General features: G+C 44.2%; 1 protein-coding gene across 1 annotated transcript in view; it reads right to left on the bottom strand.

The window, feature by feature from the left end:
• PKHD1 (PKHD1 ciliary IPT domain containing fibrocystin/polyductin) overlaps positions 1 to 14794 on the bottom strand; it is a gene marked incomplete at its 3' end in the record, with an annotated part of 229888 nt that extends 215094 nt beyond the window's left edge. Inside the window, exons 1-12 of the mRNA XM_079298284.1 lie at positions 14742 to 14794; positions 14055 to 14161; positions 12907 to 12984; positions 11856 to 12000; positions 10162 to 10261; positions 7364 to 7421; positions 6479 to 6557; positions 4284 to 4355; positions 3549 to 3613; positions 2882 to 2921; positions 2048 to 2118; positions 687 to 788 (exon numbers count right to left, since the gene is read on the bottom strand). Of these exons, the coding sequence (XP_079154410.1) occupies positions 687 to 788; positions 2048 to 2118; positions 2882 to 2921; positions 3549 to 3613; positions 4284 to 4355; positions 6479 to 6557; positions 7364 to 7421; positions 10162 to 10261; positions 11856 to 12000; positions 12907 to 12984; positions 14055 to 14106 (862 nt within the window). The 5' untranslated portion in view covers positions 14107 to 14161; positions 14742 to 14794. The remainder of the gene's footprint in view (positions 1 to 686; positions 789 to 2047; positions 2119 to 2881; positions 2922 to 3548; positions 3614 to 4283; positions 4356 to 6478; positions 6558 to 7363; positions 7422 to 10161; positions 10262 to 11855; positions 12001 to 12906; positions 12985 to 14054; positions 14162 to 14741) is intronic.
• Between the last annotated feature and the right edge of the window lie 5445 nt (positions 14795 to 20239).

Below are 20239 nucleotides of genomic sequence, written 5' to 3'. Positions count from 1 at the left end.
AACTACACACCAGTGATTCTAAATCTATCACTCAAATTTGGAAGCCTTCTCCAAAGCCTCAAGTCAAAAGCAGTGTTTTTTTGGGGGTCAGTGCCAGAAAGCACAGAAAGCTCAAAACCCTCAGCCTTCAGGGTTCCAGCAGAATGGTTTGGGTAGGAAGGGGTCTCACAAATGTAGCTCCAAGCACCTTTCTATGGACAGGGTCACCTTCCACTAGACCAGGTTGCTGTGTTGGTGCTCCTTTAGGTACTGGAGAGTGTTCCAAGGTCTCCTTGGAACCTTATTTTCTCCAGTCTGAACAGCTCCATCTCTCTCAGCCTTTCCTTATAGCAGTGTTCTCCCCCTCTGATAATTTTTGTGTCCCTCCTCTGGATTCATTCCAACAGGTCCATGATTTTCCTGTGCTGAGGACCCTGGATGTGGTGCTCTGGGTGGTGTCTCACCACAGGAGAAAGGCAGAATCCTCTCCCATCCACCTTTTTCCCAAAAGGGATCAACATTTTGCCACAAGCCTGGGCTGATGCTACCAGCAAATAGAACAGTTTATACCCAAAATCAGATTAACTGTACCTTCCTGGAGGTGAGTCCCACAATTCCCACACTGGTATCCCCAAATATCTCTTGGGTTTTGCAGTCAGGGCCAAACTGCATTTTAAAAAATTAAATTCCCATTTTTTTGCTCTTACCTGCAGCAGTGACCTGCACTGGCTCCTCAAAGAAATCCCCAGTGACAGTGAGATCTGTGCCCCCTGCCAGGCTCCCTGCAGCTGGGAACACGGAGAATATCTCTGCAGGGGAAGGAAAAGAGGGTCTGAGCACTGACCCTTTTTTTGGCAGCCTCTGGGATGACACCAGGAATGAACAGCAGGGATAATTTGGGCAGGGGGAACACGGCAGTGCTTGGGATGTTCCTTAGCAGTGGCTGCATCTGTCATGCTCACATTGCAAACTGCTCTGTTCTGTGCTAATGAGGAGCTCTGGGGGGAAAAACAGCAGAATTCAAACTGTTTTAATCCTGTTGACCACCTCTGACCCATGTCTCAATTTAGTCCTTAGGTTTAAATGTTACCATTCTTTCCAATCATCCCTCAGACTTCAGGGACAAATGGAGGGAGATGAATATCTCAATGTCCATATCATGACCAGGAGAACCTTTCAGGATTTTATCTGTTACAGTTGTGCCATTCTACAGGAAAACTATTTTTCTTTTTTATGACAACTACCCACTTTGCATTCATATTAGAGTTTAACCACCCAGTTCTATTTGTATAGGTCTGGGAACAAAAAAAAAAACCAAAAAAAAACCAAAAAAAAAAAAAACCCCCAAACTTTTAAGAAAGAAATGACGGATTTTCGTCTACACCTGCATCTTTTTTGTTAATTCACCTGGTATCTAAACACTTATTTTACAGTATTGACTACTGACTAGCACAGTACTGCCTACTGGACAGATCTAGCAGATCTTTCTGCTCATGCTCTGCCCACAGCCAACTTCATGCATGGTTATTTCATTTACTCTGCATTAAATTGTAAATAAAGACATAAAATTACACTTCTTAATAAAGAGTTGTCTAAAATACAGTTTGAAATGTCACATGCAGGTTATTTCTAATGTATCTTGAATAATTTTTTAACTAATAGTGCAGTATCCTGCCATTCACCGCTTATCCAGAACTCAGTTCTTGGAGTAACTGAACATCACCTCCTCCCTGTAGCCAGTGTGGGAGTTCTCATCCTGAGGTCTGCAGTTTCAAAATGTCAGCTTCACCAAATACAGAGTGATTTTAAGGGGAAAGGTTTCTCTAAGAGCAACACCTCGACCCTAAAACTGATCAGACAGGACAAGGAACAACACACACAAATCTGGTTGAATTGGAATTTCTGATCTGCAGCTTTTTGCTTGGTCAAGCCCATACCAGGGGAGTGGAACAGCAAAATGAGGAAAAAGCAGGATTACATCCCTGGGAAAAGCAATAGTGAGAGGTCTTTTCTTAGATCAGGCTGGGACTGATGGAAGACAGTGCTAGGGACGTGGAGCAGTGAATACCTGGATGAGTCTGATACAGGAAAAGCTCCTGTTTGGCACTGATGAGCCAAGCACCTTTGTGCACTGCTGACCTGCAAGAGAGAATTTGGCAGGGCTGAATACTCTCCAGAACAACAGGGGAACATTTCTGCAAGCTCCAACAACTCCCTTCACCAGCACATTGGGGCATTGATTCATGAGACCCCATTAAATGGCTGAAACACTTTATTAGAAGTGCTAACACATTGTAAAGTTGTTTTGACACAGTCAGAACCTGTTTTCACCTCCTTTTATGGTTAAATTCTTTCCCATTTGGATGAATAGTTAAAAGCAAGGTGAAAGGATTTAATTCAGATAGATTTAACAGATCACAGAATGGTTTGGGTGGGAAGGGATGTTAAAGAACCTCCAGTTCCACCCCTGCCATGGGCAGGGACATTTCCACTATCCCAGGGATGCTCTAAGCTCTGTCCAGCTTGGCTTGGACACTTCCAGGGATCCAGGGGCAGCCACAGCTTCTCTGGGTACCTGTACCAGGGCATCCCCACCCTCACAGGGAAGGATTTCTCCCAATATCCCATCTAAATCCATCCCCCTTCAGCCATTCCCCCTTGTCCAAGATATCTTATGTTTTGGCCACTGAAGGTAAAGTATAAAACACCAACATGGAAATGCTTTGGGAGAAAAATTCCCCCTTTTCTTTCTGTCAACCATCTTCTCAATATAACAAAACCTTATTTGTAAGCAATGAAATTAATGTTTCAGGAAAAATATTGTTCACTCATCCTGGACTCCAATGCAGCTGTATCCCCAAGCAAAACCAGAGAAGAAGAAATAAATCTTTCTTTTACTCACTTTCCTTTGTTAAACACTGAGAAGCTGACATTGTGGGACCCTGGAGGAGAGAAAAGTGACAATGGTTTAAGGCAGGTGTATGGAGCAAATCCTACCAAATCTTATCCTGGTTCCCTAGGCTTCATTCTCCCTTCCTTACACTTTCTTTACAACAGTAAGGAAAATCTATTTTACATATTTAACTCAAAATATCTTCCCCAAACAGGAAGGCTCGAGCTCAAAGCCTCCACAAGAAATTAGAAATTTCTTCAGAGTGCTTGGAAGTGATGAAAAACGAAAGGGTTCCCCCCTGCAACTGGAGAGACTGTGAATAGAAGGAAACAACCTATTTATTCCTCTAAAAAAAGCACTAAAGGGAAGGTCCATCACAGACAAGAAGGATTAAAGTAGAAAAATGAGTAAGGACCCCAAATCACCCTGTTGGCTGTCAGCAATGCCCATGGCTTCATTTCATGTCCTCCCAGGCTGTGCAGAGGACACAAACCACAGCAGGGACTGTGCTGAAGGCTGGCAAGCCCTGATCCAAATCTGCTTTTATGGGCTCAGCCCTGAGCCACATTCCAGCTTTGGAGACAGAACAGAAACTCATGACAGACACCCTCCTCCCTCCATCCTCTGCAGCTGCAGGAATGACAGAAACTCATGGGTTTTGTCCCTTTTCACCAACCTATGTGGCTTCCTTCCACCCGGCACTGCAGAGTCCCCAGCCCATCCTTTGCCTCAATTGGGTAACTGTGGAGAGAAAAAGAATTTCACTGAGCCTTGGCAGCAAAAAACAAGCAAAACACACTAGAATCAACTAACCTAAAGAAGATGTGGGCTGCACACCCAAGATAGTCCTGGTTTGTTGTCTTTAGAAACATGGGAGCGAAGCAGGTGAGGGGGGGAGGAACAATTCATCTTCCCACTAAAGAGAAATGGTTCAGCAGCTTGGGAGGATGTGACCCAGCAGCAATGTTCCAGCTGGGCTCCTTTACACCTATTTCTAGAAGCTGATGCTGTTGGCAGCCTTTAGAATCCCCCCTTGAAATAAAAACTGAGCAGAGACAAATGCAGGCACAAGGGGAGGGTGACTAGAAGGACAAAAATATTTCTCTTCTGCAGGTTCCTAAACTGTGAGAATGAGCAGGTAGCAATTAAACAGATATGCTGGCACTGCATCATCCCTCTGGAGTCATGGAATGACAGTTCCCATCATTAACTCACATTTACATTCCAGTGGTTGAAGCTGCAGAAAGCCAGCAACCCTCACCCACCCCATCACAAACCATGACTCCCCAGGGTTTCTCCTCCACTTTAAGCCAAAGCAGAAGATATTCTCCAAAAAACACAAATTTTTTTTGGTGCACAAGCTGTGCTGAGCCCTTGCACCAACACAAACCCAAAGTGAACAAGAACTGACATGCTTCCAGCTCTCCTGTCAACAAAAGAGCAGAGACTGGTCCATCCATCTTCTGATGTAAGAACAGCTGGCCTGGGCAAAAAATAAACAGAGAAGATAAAATGTGATGCAGATGAAAACCTGATCCTATTCAAATCAGCAGCCAATATTTTCCCAAGGGACAGGAATTTCCCTCCACTTGTATCTAACATTTATTAACCTTCTAGAAAATGGGACAAGCTCTAATCTCTCATCTTTGCACCTGCAAAGTGAATCTGAATCAATCTGATCCAATCCCTCCTCCCTGAGGGCAAGGCTGGACTCCAGGAGGGCAATACCCACCCACACCTTCCAAAGCAGCACCAACTGCAGCAAGTACAATCAGAATGCAGCTCAGATATTTCTTTATTTTACTGAGGAAAAACACCACAAACAACTTCCAGCAGAAATCACCTAAGCTCCTAACAAATAATTTAAATATCTGTTCCTTTAAGAATCAATTTGGGACAACTTCCACTGTAGAGGAGGAAGAAGGTGGGAGGAATAAATTCAGAGTAATTAGTAGAGTAAGCAAAGGCTGGCAATGATTCCTTGAGAATTACCAGGCAATTAAAGGAAACAGGTAATTAAAACCTGTAATGCAAACACTTTGTGATGACCCATCCCTCAGAGTGCAGTTTTCTATGCCCCATGTTTCAGAGTGCAGTTTTATGAGGTTTTCCTAAAAGAACTTGTTTTTATTTTTTTTTATTTTTTATTTATACAGGTGGCTGATATTGAGAACCTTTCATTTTAAGGAAGGCTAAAAAAAAAAATCAGAACTGCCAAATGTTTGTTCAGCATCACTGGACCAGTGCATCCCATACAAAGCATGGAAAAAGGTCCAGAACACACTTGAAAGTATAAAAACCATTCCCTTTTTTTTTTTTTTTTTTTTCCTCCAAGTCCTGAATCAGCATGACTGAGTGACAGACTGCTCTGGTCAAATCCAAGTCCCCACCTGGTACCTATTTCCTAACACACCAAAAATGGGCAAATTATTCATGTGAAGCTACAAAGGGGACCTGTCTGGTATGCTGGGATTTTGAGGCCATTTCCTTTTGGTGAGGCTGTGCTGTAAATGAGTAATCTGGCAGCAGAGCACTGCATTCAGAGCAGCTTTTCCCCCTCTGATCAAAGGTTCCAGGGCTTCACCAGAGGTAAAACAATAATTGATACCAAACAAAGGATGCTGATGTGCACAGTGTAGGGATGGCATGGCAGGAATCTGCACTGGACTTTCCTTCATGCCAGCAAGGAGTTTAATCACTTGGCAGGGGACATTTCCAATCAGTGTGAGAACTCATTAAAAATCATCTCATTGTTAAATATCTGCTGCTTCAATTAAAAATTTTAACTCTCAAGAATACATGCCTTTCCTGGCTCCTGAAATGCTCCTTAAACTGTCAGCAGAGTAATTGTGGATTAATAGTTTATCTTTAAAATACTTACCTGGGCTTAGTTCTGCACTGCCATTGGCACAGAGATCATAAATTAACATTTGATAATATATCCATACATATGGAAATACATATGACACACAGCAGGACAGTGTTGATGCTCATTTTGTATTCACTCTGTTTAAAGGGGCTGCTGTCATTAAATAAGGGGTTTTTTTTAAACCTAGCTGCTTTTCTCTGTTGTGTTACCAGAGAAGCAACATTAAAAAAAAAGTCAAACCTCTGAGAACAAGAAAACAACTACAGAATGTTTAAAGCAGTGAACAACAAAGCCTTTTGTCTCAAAATACTTCTCTTTAGTCTTCTGGCTCACCAGAGCATCTGTTTCAAACTAATAGGTTTTTTTCTAAAAAAAAAAAATTGCAAATGGAAGGGGGGAAATTTATTTAACTTTTCAACTCTGACATTATTTTAATTAGTTAAATTTTAATTTGCTAGCCAAAATAAAATCTACAGCAGCCAGCTGCAATTACAGTACAATTCACACTGAGCTGTGATTGACTGTGCTGCCAGTAAACAAACCAACCAGCTTAATGGACCAGTTGCAATTAGATTAACAAAGTTTGCTGGAGCCCAACTCATGAGCTGCAATAAACCACAAAGGAAGTAAATGGCAATTCTGGGCCAACTGGTTGCAATTTATTGCTGTCGAGGAGGCTGATGGAAAAAATGCCAATTTACAGGGACTGCAGCAGATAGCTGAGTGTTCATAATTACCCATCAACATAATCCACATTGAAGTCCAGGGTCTCATATCTCCCAGCAATTGTCTTCCCATGAATCTGTATTAAATTTCCTGTTTAAGAGGAAATGGAAATTGAAGAGAGTCTTTTAAAAGCAGAGAACTTATTTGCAGATTTTCTGAGCTGAACAAAAGGAACTTGTGGATTTTGTAGAGGTTCCTGTACTGAATCTACTCGCAGCTTTTATCACAGCTCAAGATAATTTTACAGTTAACTCACCTTTTTAAAAACACATCTTTGTTTCCCACCAAAAAAAACAAAATTCATTCTATTTTTTTTTTTCAGATGTGTGCACAGAGCAGATAATTTTCCTCAGCTCTTTTATTAATTAAACCCCACTTTCTAACCCAATTCCACTGTAGAACCTCCTGAGACAACCAAAATTAGATAATTTGTACACCAGACGGGGTGAAAATCTAAAGAAGGACCTTGGCATGTCTGTGGCCAGATTATTCTCCTGCTCTTCATCCACACTGGGAGGTGAAACCTCCATACTGGCACCCTAAAGCAAAGTACAAGAATCTAGAGCTGAACTACACCTGAAAACAATTGGAAATTAGGGATTGACTTAGACTGAGGCACATCTGTGTGACATAATCATCCACGTGACTGTCTGAACTCTTGAGAGACCAAAATATTTTTATTAATCTTGACTTTGAGGATCAACCTTTCAATTTTTTCTAAAGAAAGCTGGAAATACAAAAATAATAGACATAGGGGTGAAAAAATCTGCCATATTCCAGTCAATTTTTCAGACCAAAATCAGTGAATGACTTCTCATGTAACTTTGAAGTCTGATCTAAAACCCCAATAAGCAAAAGGTCTGTGTGGCATTACAGATTAAAGAAAGGTCCCATACCTGGGGTGCCAGATGATGGATTAATTTGGTAAACCACAGGTGTCTGCTCAGATGAGAACTGCAAAGAGAAATATGCAGTGAAATGTCAGCTATTTCTGCAGCAGTCCAACCCCCTCTGACAGTCATTGCTCACTGCTCAGCTAGCAGCTGCATTTCACAGACTCACACTCTACCTGTGGTCTGTGAGTCCTGCTCTGAGAAGGGAATAAAGAGAATTATTCCCTTCTCACCCCCTGTTTGGGTTGCAAAACAGGATGTGGCCAGCAATGTGAATTCTGTCCCCATCTGTTAAACCAGCTGGGGCAGTGCCCCTGATCTCCTGGCACATATTCTCTGCTAATGGGCCATCTTTAAACCAGCTGGGCAATCATCTTTATCTTCCCACAGCCCATCCTCCCTCCAGGAGATATCTCCTGTTCATGGCCACTGAGTCCCAGTGCATGACTGATAAAATTCCATCATCCCACTGGGAGATGCTCCAGCCAGGGGACGAGCCAAGCCTTTCCTACCCAGAGAAAAACTGAGATTTGGAACACCAGAGCAGCCTTTCCACTGGATTCCAGAGGAAAACTGGACCTTTCCACATCATCCCTGCACCTTCAGAGGAAACTGCACCTTCTCCAGGAGCACTGCTCCAGCTGAACCACATCTGCCCCTGCAGGAGGATGCAGCACCATGGAATGGGACTGTGCCACCACCCTGACTGACTGACTGTGTCAGCTTGGATTCTGACTCTGGCAGGGTTTGGGATTGTTCTGTATAATACTGTATTTCTATTTTAATTTTCCTAGTAAAGAACGGTTATTCCTAATTCCCATATCTTTGCCTGAGAGCCCCTTAATTTCAAAATGATAATAATTTGTAGGGAGGGTGTTTACATTCTCCATTTCAAAGAGAAGCCTCTGCCTTTATTGGCAGACATCTGTCCTTCAAACCAGGACACCCCCTCAGAGTCTATATTAGTGATATTTTCATATCTTCTTTTGTGCCCAAATTACCCACCCTGGCTTGGTCCAATATCAGAAGACACAGTTTAATACATTGTTAAGTCTAAGTCATGCTTTAGCTGATGTTAAAACTTGCATTTATCTTGAATGGTGAGAATATTTTTCTTCCCAATAGTACATCTTTTAGAACAATTTCATCATCGTAGATGTGAAATACTTCAGCCATTCTTTGGCAAGTTTGTTGAGTACCTTACAGCAGTGGAGCAAAGAATTTGCCTTGGCCCTTCTTACTATACAACAGAGATTTTTTGGGGAAAGGATCACCTTCACCTCTGAGGAAAAAAACCTTGAAAATCATCAAGTCCAACCATTAATCCAAGACTGCTAAATCAAGTAAAACATATCCCCAAATGCCACATCTGCATGAATTTTCAATCCCTCCAGGGCTGGTGACTCCACCACTTCCCTGGTGTCTGACAATCCTTTGGGGGAGGAATTTTCCCTAATATCCAATCTAAACCTCCCCTGGTACAACTCAAGGCAATTTTCTCATCCTGTATCTTGTAATTTGGAAGAAGAGGCCAACCCCCACCTGGCTGCATCCTCCTGTCAAGGATTTGTGGAGAAGGCCCTCCCTGAGCCTCCTTTTCTCCAGGCTGAGCCCCTTGACCTGCTCCTCACCAGATTTGTGCTCCAGACCCTTCCCTATCCTTTTTGGACATGCTCATCTTCCCCACCTCCTTTATGAGCTCACTCATGTCCTCACTGGCACTCAGAGATGCTGCTCACAGCCCAATAAATATCATTAAAAATTAATTTGTTGCATTTATTCAAAGATACCACTGCATATGTCAGGGTTTTTCCTCGATTCCCTTTCAGAGCTCAGCCTTTGCCCTCCCCTCCTGCTCCTGGTCATGTTAAAAATGAATGAGCAGCCACAAACTTCCTCCAGCAATGGTCATTTCTGGGGAGTAAAGGCAACATCACACCATACCCCAGGCTGGAGAGGATGTGGAGAAATAAGCCAAAAGCAGCAAGAAATGGGGGCAGTGGCTGACACGAGTCTTGTGAGCTGCTCAGACTTGTTGCTGCCTGCAGCAGCTTTTCCAATCTAATGTGGAGGCAAAATTAATTTTAATAGGTGTAGCTCCCAGGGCCCAGCCCCAAAACAAAGAGACACACTGTGGTTTATTTAGCTTGGAATGTGCCTCATTAACAGCATCCCCTGGTGATTTTTCATCAGCTCTCTAAGCTAGCTGAACTACCCAATGACTCTTCAGCTTTAATGTGCAATTGACTGAAAATGCTGGGATTTTTGCTCAAAGTTACCACAGAGGTGGGATGTGACTTCAAAACATACCAGGCCACATCCCAAAGCACAGTCATGGTTCTGTTCTGCAGGAGATCACAGAATCACAGAATGGTTTGGGTTGGATGGGACCTTAAAGATCTTCTCATTCCACCTCCTGCCATGGGCTGGGACACCTTCCACTATCCCAAGTTGCTTCAAACCCTGTCCAAAACAGCCTGGAACACTTCCAGGGGCAGCCACAGTTTCTCTGTGCCAGGGCCTCACATTAAAGAGTTTTTTTGAACATCCAATCTAAACTTACCCTCTTTCAGTTTGAAGCCATTCCCCCTGGTTCTGTCTGTAATATAGCTTAACAAAAACCCTTTCCCCACCTTTCTTTAGTTTAGGGTTGGAATGGAATGGTCTTAGAGATCCCTTCCAATCCAAACCATTCTGTGATTCCATCCATTTCAACATATTTCCTGTGACAGTGTTGAAGCTTCAATCCCTTCAGTATCTTGAATTCTTTCTCCTCACTTCTGCACTTGCTTGGTGATTACCTTGAAAGAATAATTCTCTTTCTCCACCTCAGTCAGGTTGTTAATCACATGTCCTTTAAAGATCACCTCCACATAGTACAAACCCTCCTGGGGTGAAGACCTGGGTGGAAGAAAATGTGTAATATTGCATTATTTTTATACGAATTGTGTTTGGGAAATTCCAAGTTCTTTACAGAGTTTCCATCTACAGCAAGTCCACTGAGACTTCTATAGAGCAAAGGAGCTTTACATTGTCAGCCCAAACTTCACACATATGAAGCCAAACTTTAAAATAATAATTTAAAAGAAATTTGGAAGCATAGCAAGAAATCACAGTTAAGAGCAGAAGGTGGCAGGACTTCATCAGAATTCTACCCAAATTATTGTTAATGCAAAACACAAACATTCTCATTAAGCACATACATAAAATAATTGTTATTCATTAGTAATAAAAAGATCAAGGGCTGCCTGGATCTGCAGGGCATCTTGATCCTGGTCCATAAATCAATGCTGCATCCTTGATTCACACAGTGTCCCAGCACAGCACCCAGCAGAATACACTCCCAGCCAAATCTTAGCAGCAAAATATGGAAGAGTCCCATTAGGTCCTTCTTCAGACACCCCAGTTTTCCAGTTCAACAACCTGCATTAAAGTTATGACACGATAGGAAACAGACAGTTTACAATGCCCAGCTGGTGCTTGGAACTATATTTATTTCCTGGACTATTCATAACCTCTCTCTATCACCTTGGGCAGGTCAAGGACACCAAAATCTGAGTCTCCTCCAAGATTTCCTTGGGAATTTTGGATCTGAGTGCTAGGTGTCTCCAAACCTTTGAAGGTCTGAGTCTGGACTGCCCAAGAAGCCTCTCAGGGCTCAAGGCAGCCTTGTGCTCCATGAAGTTGAAACAAGAATAAATCAACCCAGCTTAGGAACTGCTCAGTGAGGCCACAGTAGAGCTGTAGGAATTCTTTCAACTCCCAAACTGCCTCTGCAGGCACTGGGGGAAAATGAAGATCCTGTTTGACAAAGGGTCTCACCCACAGTGCAGCTCTGGATCTGTCCCAGTCTGGGGTTTCTCCTTTGCCCCGAGATCACCCCAGAGGGACACGAAGGTGGTTCAAACCCTGGTTTTCTCTGAAGCAGCCGAAGAGAGATTGCTGGAGACAGTTTTCTTTTGTTCCAAGGGTTGTTTATTGTTTCATATCTCTGGGACCTTTTGCCTGGCCAGCAGGGTCTGCTCAGCCTGGCATCCAGGGTGGAATCTGCCTGGTGAAGGCAGGGCTTATCTCATGTAGTTTGTATTACATATTACATGTTTACAAAATTTTCCCAATACAATACAATTTTATTAAATGGTCCAGCCCTGACCCCATCCAATCCAAGAGTGCCAACGTGTCACCCAACATGGATGACATGGAGAAGAAGGAGGAAAAGGTGCCCACCCCCCAAATTCTCCATCTTGGCCACGTGTCCAGTATCATAAACATTCAAAAAACCCTATTTATCTAGGTTCTAATAATCTAATTTACACTTTACTAATTTTGGTAGCTTGTTTCCATTCTCTTTGTGCTGACAACTTCCCCCATGGGTTAGAATCCAGCACCTGTGATACCAGGGTCTCACTCAGAGGTCTTTGAGACCCTTGCCAGGGGGGTTTTGAGACCCCCAAGGAGGCCAGGGGTAAGCCCTGGGCTCTCACATGGATCATACCTTGTTCTGCACCTTATAGTGGGCAAGTCCAAATGCAGAGGAGAGACATCACAAGGCAGCCTGGGCAGGTCAGGACTGACCAGAAACACCTCCAGCTGGGATGCACTGGCTGCAGAGACAGATTCTACCTGGTGGGATGCTGAGCCTAAGCAAGAAAATCAATCAGAAGGGTTCTGTGAGCACAGGATCACTCCCAGTCACACAACAAACATTTTTAGAGGTACAGCCCAGCTTCTCTAGGAATAAGAGCCCTTGATCTGGTTTTTTTAAAATATGTTGGTGTAATTTCATGCTGCGGTGGTTTAACCTCATTCTCAACTCAGCCCCACACAGGCACTCACTTTTTCCCTAGCGAGGAATGGGGAGAGAATTGTAAGGGTAAAAAAACATGTCCCCAAGTGTACTTCCACTCATCTTTTAAATCCCACTGCACTGGCAGCCTGTGCCAGCTAATGATCTTGCAGGTGGTTCAGAAACCAGCTCTCTTCCCAATGAATAAATATTCATCACTGTGGAAAATGTACAGCCGGTTTGGGGTCAAAATGGACAGGACAATTTTCTGAGATTTTTTTTCTCAGATCTCATGCTTATTATAAGAGTCTTAAAATGCTCCAGGATCACAGGACATATGAAGGGGGTAGATTTTTAGCTATTCTTCATTAAAAGGTCAGGAGCAAGGGAGAAATTTCTAGCCCTACGTCTGCAAAAATAAACATTTTTACTTCTGTTGCTCAGAAATAAACCTTCAGCAATAGTTATAAAGTGACCATTTCAAGCTGATTTCATGCTATGAGGGTCACAGCCTATGGTTCTGTTGGGGTGGGTTTGTCACTCCAGCCACAGACCTCTGAAGGGAGCTGGTTATCTGTTATTTTTACATCCCTAGAAGTGTCCAAGGCCAGGCTGGACAGGGCTTGGGGCAACCTGGGATAGTGGAAGGTGTCCCTGCCCATGGCAGGGGAGTGGAATGAGATTATTTTAAAGATCCCTTTCAATCCAGCCTTTCTATAATTCTATTTCAACACATACTTCACAAGAATTTAATGCTCACCATCCAGAGTGATGGTAATCCATGTTCCTCCAGCAATGCTGCCCTCCTGGGGCTTGACAAGTGATCCTGAGCCTGTCCCTGCAAAAAAAACAAACCAGCTCCATCAGGATGAAGGGAAATGCGAATATCTAAAATATTTTATTCAGGATGAGACAATTGATCTGAGAGCTGCCTCCTGTGATCCCACCCCTTTCACCCCTTTTCATCCCATCCCTTCACCCCTTTTTTCCTTCTCAGGTATCCAAATTAATGATGTTTCCCCATCCTTTCCCCCCACCTCCCTCTCCCATTCACAGCTCCCCAAGGGAGGTGTTGATGCCTTTAGGGCTTGGTGAGCCAAACTACAGCCTGAGTCTTCTGTCATCCTCAAGAATTAAAAATTATAAATTTTATGTTTATTCCTTCATCTCTCAAAGAAATTTGTTTCTGACTTTTGTGCACCCTACCAAAATTAAAGCTGCCTGCAAAATATCCTTTTCTGATTCCAAGACAACCTGTCCAGTTACTTCCTTCTGAAGTCCTTAGGAAAAATCTACAGGCTTGGAAAAGAGCTCCTGCTTCATGATGTTCAGCCACCTATAACCTGCCTTCCATAAAGGCACCAAATTCCTTAGATAATTTAGGATTTCTTTTGGGTGCCCTCATTCTCTGAAGCTGAGAGGTGAACCAGCATTTGGCTTCCTTTTATGCAGCCACTGACCAGAATTTTCCAGAAGTTATTTTATGGTGATCTCCACTTTCCTGATTAGTGTTTTTTGGAGATTTCCAACTTCTTAGCTATGTTTGGATGCAATCTGATCAAACATCAGTATTAATCACCAAAGCCAAATACTGGACACTTTTACACTAATATCAACATACAGTGAGTGACATATTTATCACCAAGTGAACAAAAACCAATAGGTATGATATGAACACAGGTAGAACACAGAGAATTAAAAATTAATCCAGAAGTCTTTACTACAGCTGTGGAAATAATGCCATGGAAAACCAATAATAAGGGTGGACAATGTGCAATGTGCCACAGTCAATATCCCATATTTTTCAACCCTTTTAGGAATTCTTCTCCACATCTCACAGGCATTCTGTGTCCAGACCCCACTGGATTTTACAAGTGTGGTTGGAGACAACAACTCTCCATCACCCACCTGCCAAGAATAGCAGCCCAGCACTCAGCAGAAATGTTCTCCAAAGGTTCATCTTGAACACTGGATGAGGAATTCACAAGAGTCTGGCTCCAGGACCTTCCCTGTAACTTTAAAAAAAAAAAATCCCATCTGTATTCTTTCTTCTCACTGCAAATCTCTGGGAGCAACAGCTGTGAACTTTTCTAATAATTTAAGAATGTGAACATTTGAAGGTTTGCAGATCAGCTCTTACTTGCTGTCATAGCCAGAGATATCACACATTTCCTTTATAAGACCCATGTCAGGAGCTGTTCTAACATTTAAAGATAGACTATCAATCTTTTCTGCCTTTACCCTCAGCATGGAAAAAAGCACGGGTCAATTAATTTAGTCACATTTTTAAGTCACAAAATGGTTTTGGTTGGAAGAGACCTTAAAGATCACCCAGTTCCAACCCCCTGCCATGGGCACAGACACCTTCCATCAAACCAGGCTGCTCCAAGCCCCATCCAACCTGGTTTCTACTGCTTATGGCACCACAAGACCTACTGTAACCAATTTCTATTTCTTGCACTTTTTAGCACGCTGCAAATTGCACAGAGCAGAGTCCCTGGTGCAAGTGAATGCTGCATTTCAAAGCAGGTGCAGACAACATCATTTAGATGTAATTTTATTATTCTTTTTAGGACCTTTTCTGGCTTTACTTACCTTATTCAATTTGTTCTTCCTCTCTTCCTCTGCTGAGTGAAGTGCAGGGGTTCCAACATCAGCACAAGAGCTCCATCCCCTTGGCACCAGCTCTGCCACAGGTTTCAGGCTGGGTTTGTGTCAGTCACTCTGCCCAGGGCTGAAACCCACCAGACAAGCTTCCCAAAAGGCTGAAACCCCTTTCCCAGACAGCTCAGAGCCATCCATTGAGGGTGCTTAATTATTAACCTAAGCTACTTGCTGCTATTAACTATTTTGTTCCAAGACTTCAATAACCATAACAAAAATAACCTGAGATTGTTCTTCCATTGGTATATGGTTAGGTCTCAAATAGGAGGACAATTAATCCACTTTATCTTCTTTTTTGCCCTCCTACAACATGACAGAAAAACTGTTTCATATATGGTGATATTCAATCTGTGACTGACTTTCACACCAAGTGTATTTCAAGATTCCCTTACATATGACTAATTCAATTTTTCCATGATATTCCCAACAGCATCTGCTGGGAATTCTGCCCAAAAGTTGTTCAGATCCCTTATCACTTTCCAAGTAGCTTTAACCCAGCAGGTCTTTTTCCCTGTGGAAAAGAGGGCAGTGGGCTTTCTCAGTGTTACCATCCATGCCTTGGAGAGCCTTGGCTCTGGGAAGATGCAATCCAGCTCCCTCAGGCACTGAGCAGCATCCCCACTCCCACCTCTGCCCTCCTCTACTTGGAGCCCAGGTGGATTTTGATGGAATCCCTCAATGGGCTGCTGAGCCCCTGCCCTGGCATGGAAACCTTTCATGGAAGTTTCCACTGAAATTTTCAGGAAGTTCCCAGACCCCACAGCATAACTGAGGTTTAATGAGTTACCATGCACCAAACAGCAGCAGAGTGTGCTCTCACCTCAGCCCCAAAGGCAGCTGAAACAGCCTTGCTCAGGCTTCTCCTCTGCCTCAATTCAGAGGCTCAGTGGCACAAAGTCACAGGCAATCAACCCTCAGGGGAGCTCTGGAGCTCTGCCCAGCACTGGAACCAGTTGTGCTTGGTTTATTCTGAGGCCAAGCCCCAGAGTCTCAGCCACATCCAGCCAGTGATTACAGGAACCCTGTGTGAGTTAACCCCAGCAGAGATCTACACTCAGTTTACTTATTAGCAGAATTACTCTGGAAATGTGGTCACAAGGAAGAGTAAACTTGAGGGGAAATTCTCAAACAAAAAAAGTATTGTTAAAAGAGAGATTGCTCAAGAATGACAACCTGAGCACAGCAGACAGAAATAGATGCTGGTAACAGGGTCCACTCACAACCCCAAATAAAGGGATGGACCAGGTCCTTTCAGGAAACCCCCTCAGAAACAAGAGGAGACAGGGCAGGATGCTCAGCCACAGCACAAGCCCATGATCCAGATAAAAGGCAGGACCAGAGAGGGGATTACAGAGCAGCATTTCTGCAACACAGCTCAGGAAGGGAGCACAGGGCCTCAGATGAGGTTAAATCAGCATCTGAACCAGGGCCAGGCTGGGGAGGGTGGCCCCAGGTGAGGCTGATCAGGTTCATTATTGCTGTCAGTGCTGCTCCCAATACACTCTGTCACTCAAACTGTCTAGGTTGTAATCAGCAAAAAATATTACTATTACTATTACTACTACTACTACTACTACTACTACTACTACTACTACTACTACTACTATTACTATTGTATCCATAGCACTTTGTGACCCAATCCTAAGGAAATGTTTTACTTAGGAAAAACTCAACCAAGTGTCCAAGGTTTGCAGATCAAAAGGATTTGGCTGGAATGAGGTTTTTTTGGTTTTGTTTTTTAATAAAGTCACATATTAAGTACAATGATGTGTAGAGAACCCTCCCTGTGAAGGAGCTGAAACATGAAAAGAAACAAGGAAAGGACAAGTCCAGATGAGGCCACCAAGATGGTTGGAGGGATGGAGCAACTCTTCTGCAAGATGAGGCTGAGATGATTTGGATTGTTCAGCTTCAAAACCAGAAGGTTTTGGGGTGACCTAATTGCACCCAGCAGTACCTGCAGGGAGCCTGCAAGAAAGATGGAGGAAAACAAGATGGATTTATAAGGGCCTGGAGGGACAGGACAAGGGGGAAGGGGTTTAAACTGCCAGAGGGCAGGGTTAGATGGGATATTAGGAAGAAGATTTATCTGTGAGGGTGAGGATGCCCTGGCACAGGGTGCCCAGAGAAGCTGTGGCTGCCCCTGGATCCCTGGAAGTGTTCAAGGCCAGGCTGGATGGGTTTGGAGCAACCTGGGACAGTGGAAGGTGTCCCTGCCCATGGCAGGGGGGTGGAACAAGATGAGCTTTAAGGTTCCTTCAATCCCAAACCATTCCATGATTCTATGAAAAACATTGTCCTTAATAACCAGAAACCCAGGCCTAGAGTTCAGATCAGGAGAGGAATGGCTGAGCCACACAGGAGCCTTGCTATAGGACATGTAAATATTCTATCATCACAGGCTGATGCCCATTTTTAGGGATATTACCCACTGAAGAGGAAACAACACATTTTGATTAGCAAGTCCATGTTTGTACACATGTGCAAACCACTTCTTTCCTGCCAAAGAACAGTTCTGCTCAAAAATCTTCACCCCTAGTTTTGTTCTTTTGGATTTACTCATTTAGGGGCTTAGATTTTGAGTGAATAAATGCAAATAACCCTATGGACAGCTCAACATCAGGAATGTGAGAAATACTCCTGCAGTGCAACCAGCAAGGAGGCAGAGGCAAGCAGGAGGGCTGAGCTGTGGCTTTTTGTCACTAGATGGAAGCATGGAGCCACCACAGACCTGTCTGACACTGCAAACACAGCCCACGGGTGGCCAGGCTGCCACTGCTCTCCTGACAGGCCCAGGAGTGTTTTGTGTTAATCCCCTGAGCTTGAGAACAAGGCCAGGTTCAAGCAGGCAGCACAGGAAAAGGAGATGTGGGGTCTATTCCAAACCCCTGCACTCACCAGTGTATTTGGGCTGAACAGCTTCATTGTCAATATTGGTGTGTGGGACAGGGATGACCCTGCCCCTGGGGCCTTTTCCAGAGGCAGCAGCATGGAAAGGCTCTGTTTTCCCAGGACTTGGAGCATTTCTGGGGTGGAGAAGCCTTGCAGCAGCCACATGAGGGTCCCCTCATGCTCCCCCCTGGGTCTCAGAGCAGAGAGGAGTGTGGAACATGTGCAGTTGTTGGACACCACATGGCACCTCCCAGCACAACAGCTGAGGGGAGGATCATGTGGGATAAGAAGAGCTTTAACAATTTTGTCTGCAACCACTGCAATCCCCTCCTCCCTCCTTTCCAGTGTCCACCACCCCATCAAGGGCAGAGCCTTCCCTGCCTCCTGCTTGCCAAAGTCAGGCCTTGGCAGGGGGAATGATGTGGGAATGCTGCCTGAGCTCACAATTCCTGCACCTACCCCTGCAAAGAGAGCAAAATGCATTCCAGGGGAAAGCCAGACTAATGGAGCTCATTCTTGGAGAATAAAGTGATGGAATCATAAAATCACAGAATGGTTTGGGTTAGAAAGTGTTGGATCCCAGAAACCTGGGAGGGTTTGAGTTTTCTGGGCTTTCTGGCACTGACTCCCTGGAGAACACTGCTTTTGACCTGAGGAAAGCTTCAGGAAGGGACCAAAAAGCTCATCTATTCCAGCCCCCTGTGCTGGGCAGGGGTGTCTCTCCCTAGATCAGGTTTCTAGGGGGCTGATGCCACTCAGTCACTTAGTGGACAGCAGCATTGTGCTTCTCTTGGATTTGTCTTTGGATAAGCAGCTTCCCTCCCAGTGCAGGGTGTGCTGTGCTGGACACACAGTAAAGAAAAACAGCTTGAAACTGCTTGAGCTTGGTGTCTGTGTCCAGACACAGGGCTGTGATCCTGCTTTCCAGCACAGGGAGAGGTCTCTACCTTCCAGCTTGGCATTGTCATAGGATCACAGGATGGTTCAGGTTGGAAGGGACCTTAAAGCTCATCCAGTCCCACCCCTGCCATGGGCAGGGACACCTTCCACTGTCCCAGGTTGATCCAAGCCCCATCCAGCCTGACCTTGAACACTTCCAGGGATCCAGGGGCAGCCACAGCTTCTCTGGGTACCCTGTGCCAGGGCCTCAACATCCTCACAGGGAACAATTCCCTCCTAATATCTAATTTAAATCTACCAATATCTAATTTAAATGTACCACCTTTCAGTGTGAAATCATTATCCCTCTCCTGGTAGGCTGGGTTACCAGTAGCCTGGAAGACTCCCACTGGCCATGCTGCTCTGTGCTGAGTTCTTACAGCTGCTCTTTCTTTCTATTAATACTTCACTTTTCCTGTATTGACACCAACTTCCTAGCAACCAAGGTCACAGAGAAGGTGTTAAGAAGCTGGGCTGATTAATAATAAATCCTGGGGTTTGATGTCTTTTTTTTCTTGAGAGGCTTGTTAGACACCGGCAGGCAGGGTGCTGAGCTGGGATTTTCAAGGGAACCTAGGGGATTTGAAAAACCTTCCCTGATCAAATTTCCCTGTGAATCCCACTCTTCCTCCTGCTGGCTCTCAGAATGCAGCTGGGTGAGGCTACTGGGAAGGTGAGCTGAGGCAGGGCAGTGCTGCTGAGCAGGGATCTGAGTGCAAGAAAGCCAATGCAGCTCATTCATGATCATTCCTAGATCAGGAGAAAAAAGACTTCCTGGCAGAACAAGAATCCTATAATCACAGAATGATCTGAGTTGAAAGGAATCCTAAAGATAGCCTAGATCCAGTTCCCTTCCATGGGCAGGGACACCTTCCACTGTCCCAGGTTGCTCCAAGCCCCATCCAGCCTGGCCTTGGACACTGCCAGGGATGGGGAATTGACAATATGTTCTGGTAAAAACAGCATTCAGGCTTCTTCTCCTTTTTTTACTGTTCCTTTACAAAGGAAAAGAAAAGTATTTTTTTCCTTGGAAATCTTAACATTCACATTAATAATTTTTTTTTTTTTTTAATTGCCACTACTTCTACTTACATTTGCAGCCTGTAAATGAACTGCCTGACTTGCCTGGCCCAATTTTCTACCTGATTTTTAAGAGATTCAGCTCTTTGCTTTGAGAAGAAAAATGCTTGTTCTTCCAGGAGCCTTCCACATATTTACAGGGCCACTTTTCAGCAGGACAGAACTCTGTAAAGCTTGTTCCCATAGCTATTCTGTCTCCATTTTAAACAGTCACTGAACTTCTTTAAATGCTGAATTTATTGCCAGCACAGCTGCTTTAATGACAGGTTTGAAGCTTCTTTGGTTTCAAGGTTGGGTGTGTTTGTGCTCACATCTCCCCAGAGGGGATGTGGGTCCCCCCAGCCTGGCAGATGCTGGAGCCTGGGGATGCACAAGGCAACTGGGCAAGGAAAAAAACCAGCATCTTGCAGGGGATTTGTCTACTGCAGTTTTGGTCTTCTCCCAGCCATGCAGAGGATGCTCCCCTGCTCCCTTGGGGTCTGCAGAGCACGTGTGATTGTCAGGGAAAAGCAAGATCA

Source organism: Erithacus rubecula (assembly GCF_903797595.1).
Source record: "Erithacus rubecula genome assembly, chromosome: 2".
NCBI lineage: Eukaryota > Metazoa > Chordata > Aves > Passeriformes > Muscicapidae > Erithacus > Erithacus rubecula.
Note: the sequence above shows the minus strand (reverse complement) of the source record. Positions and strands in the feature narration are given on the sequence as shown.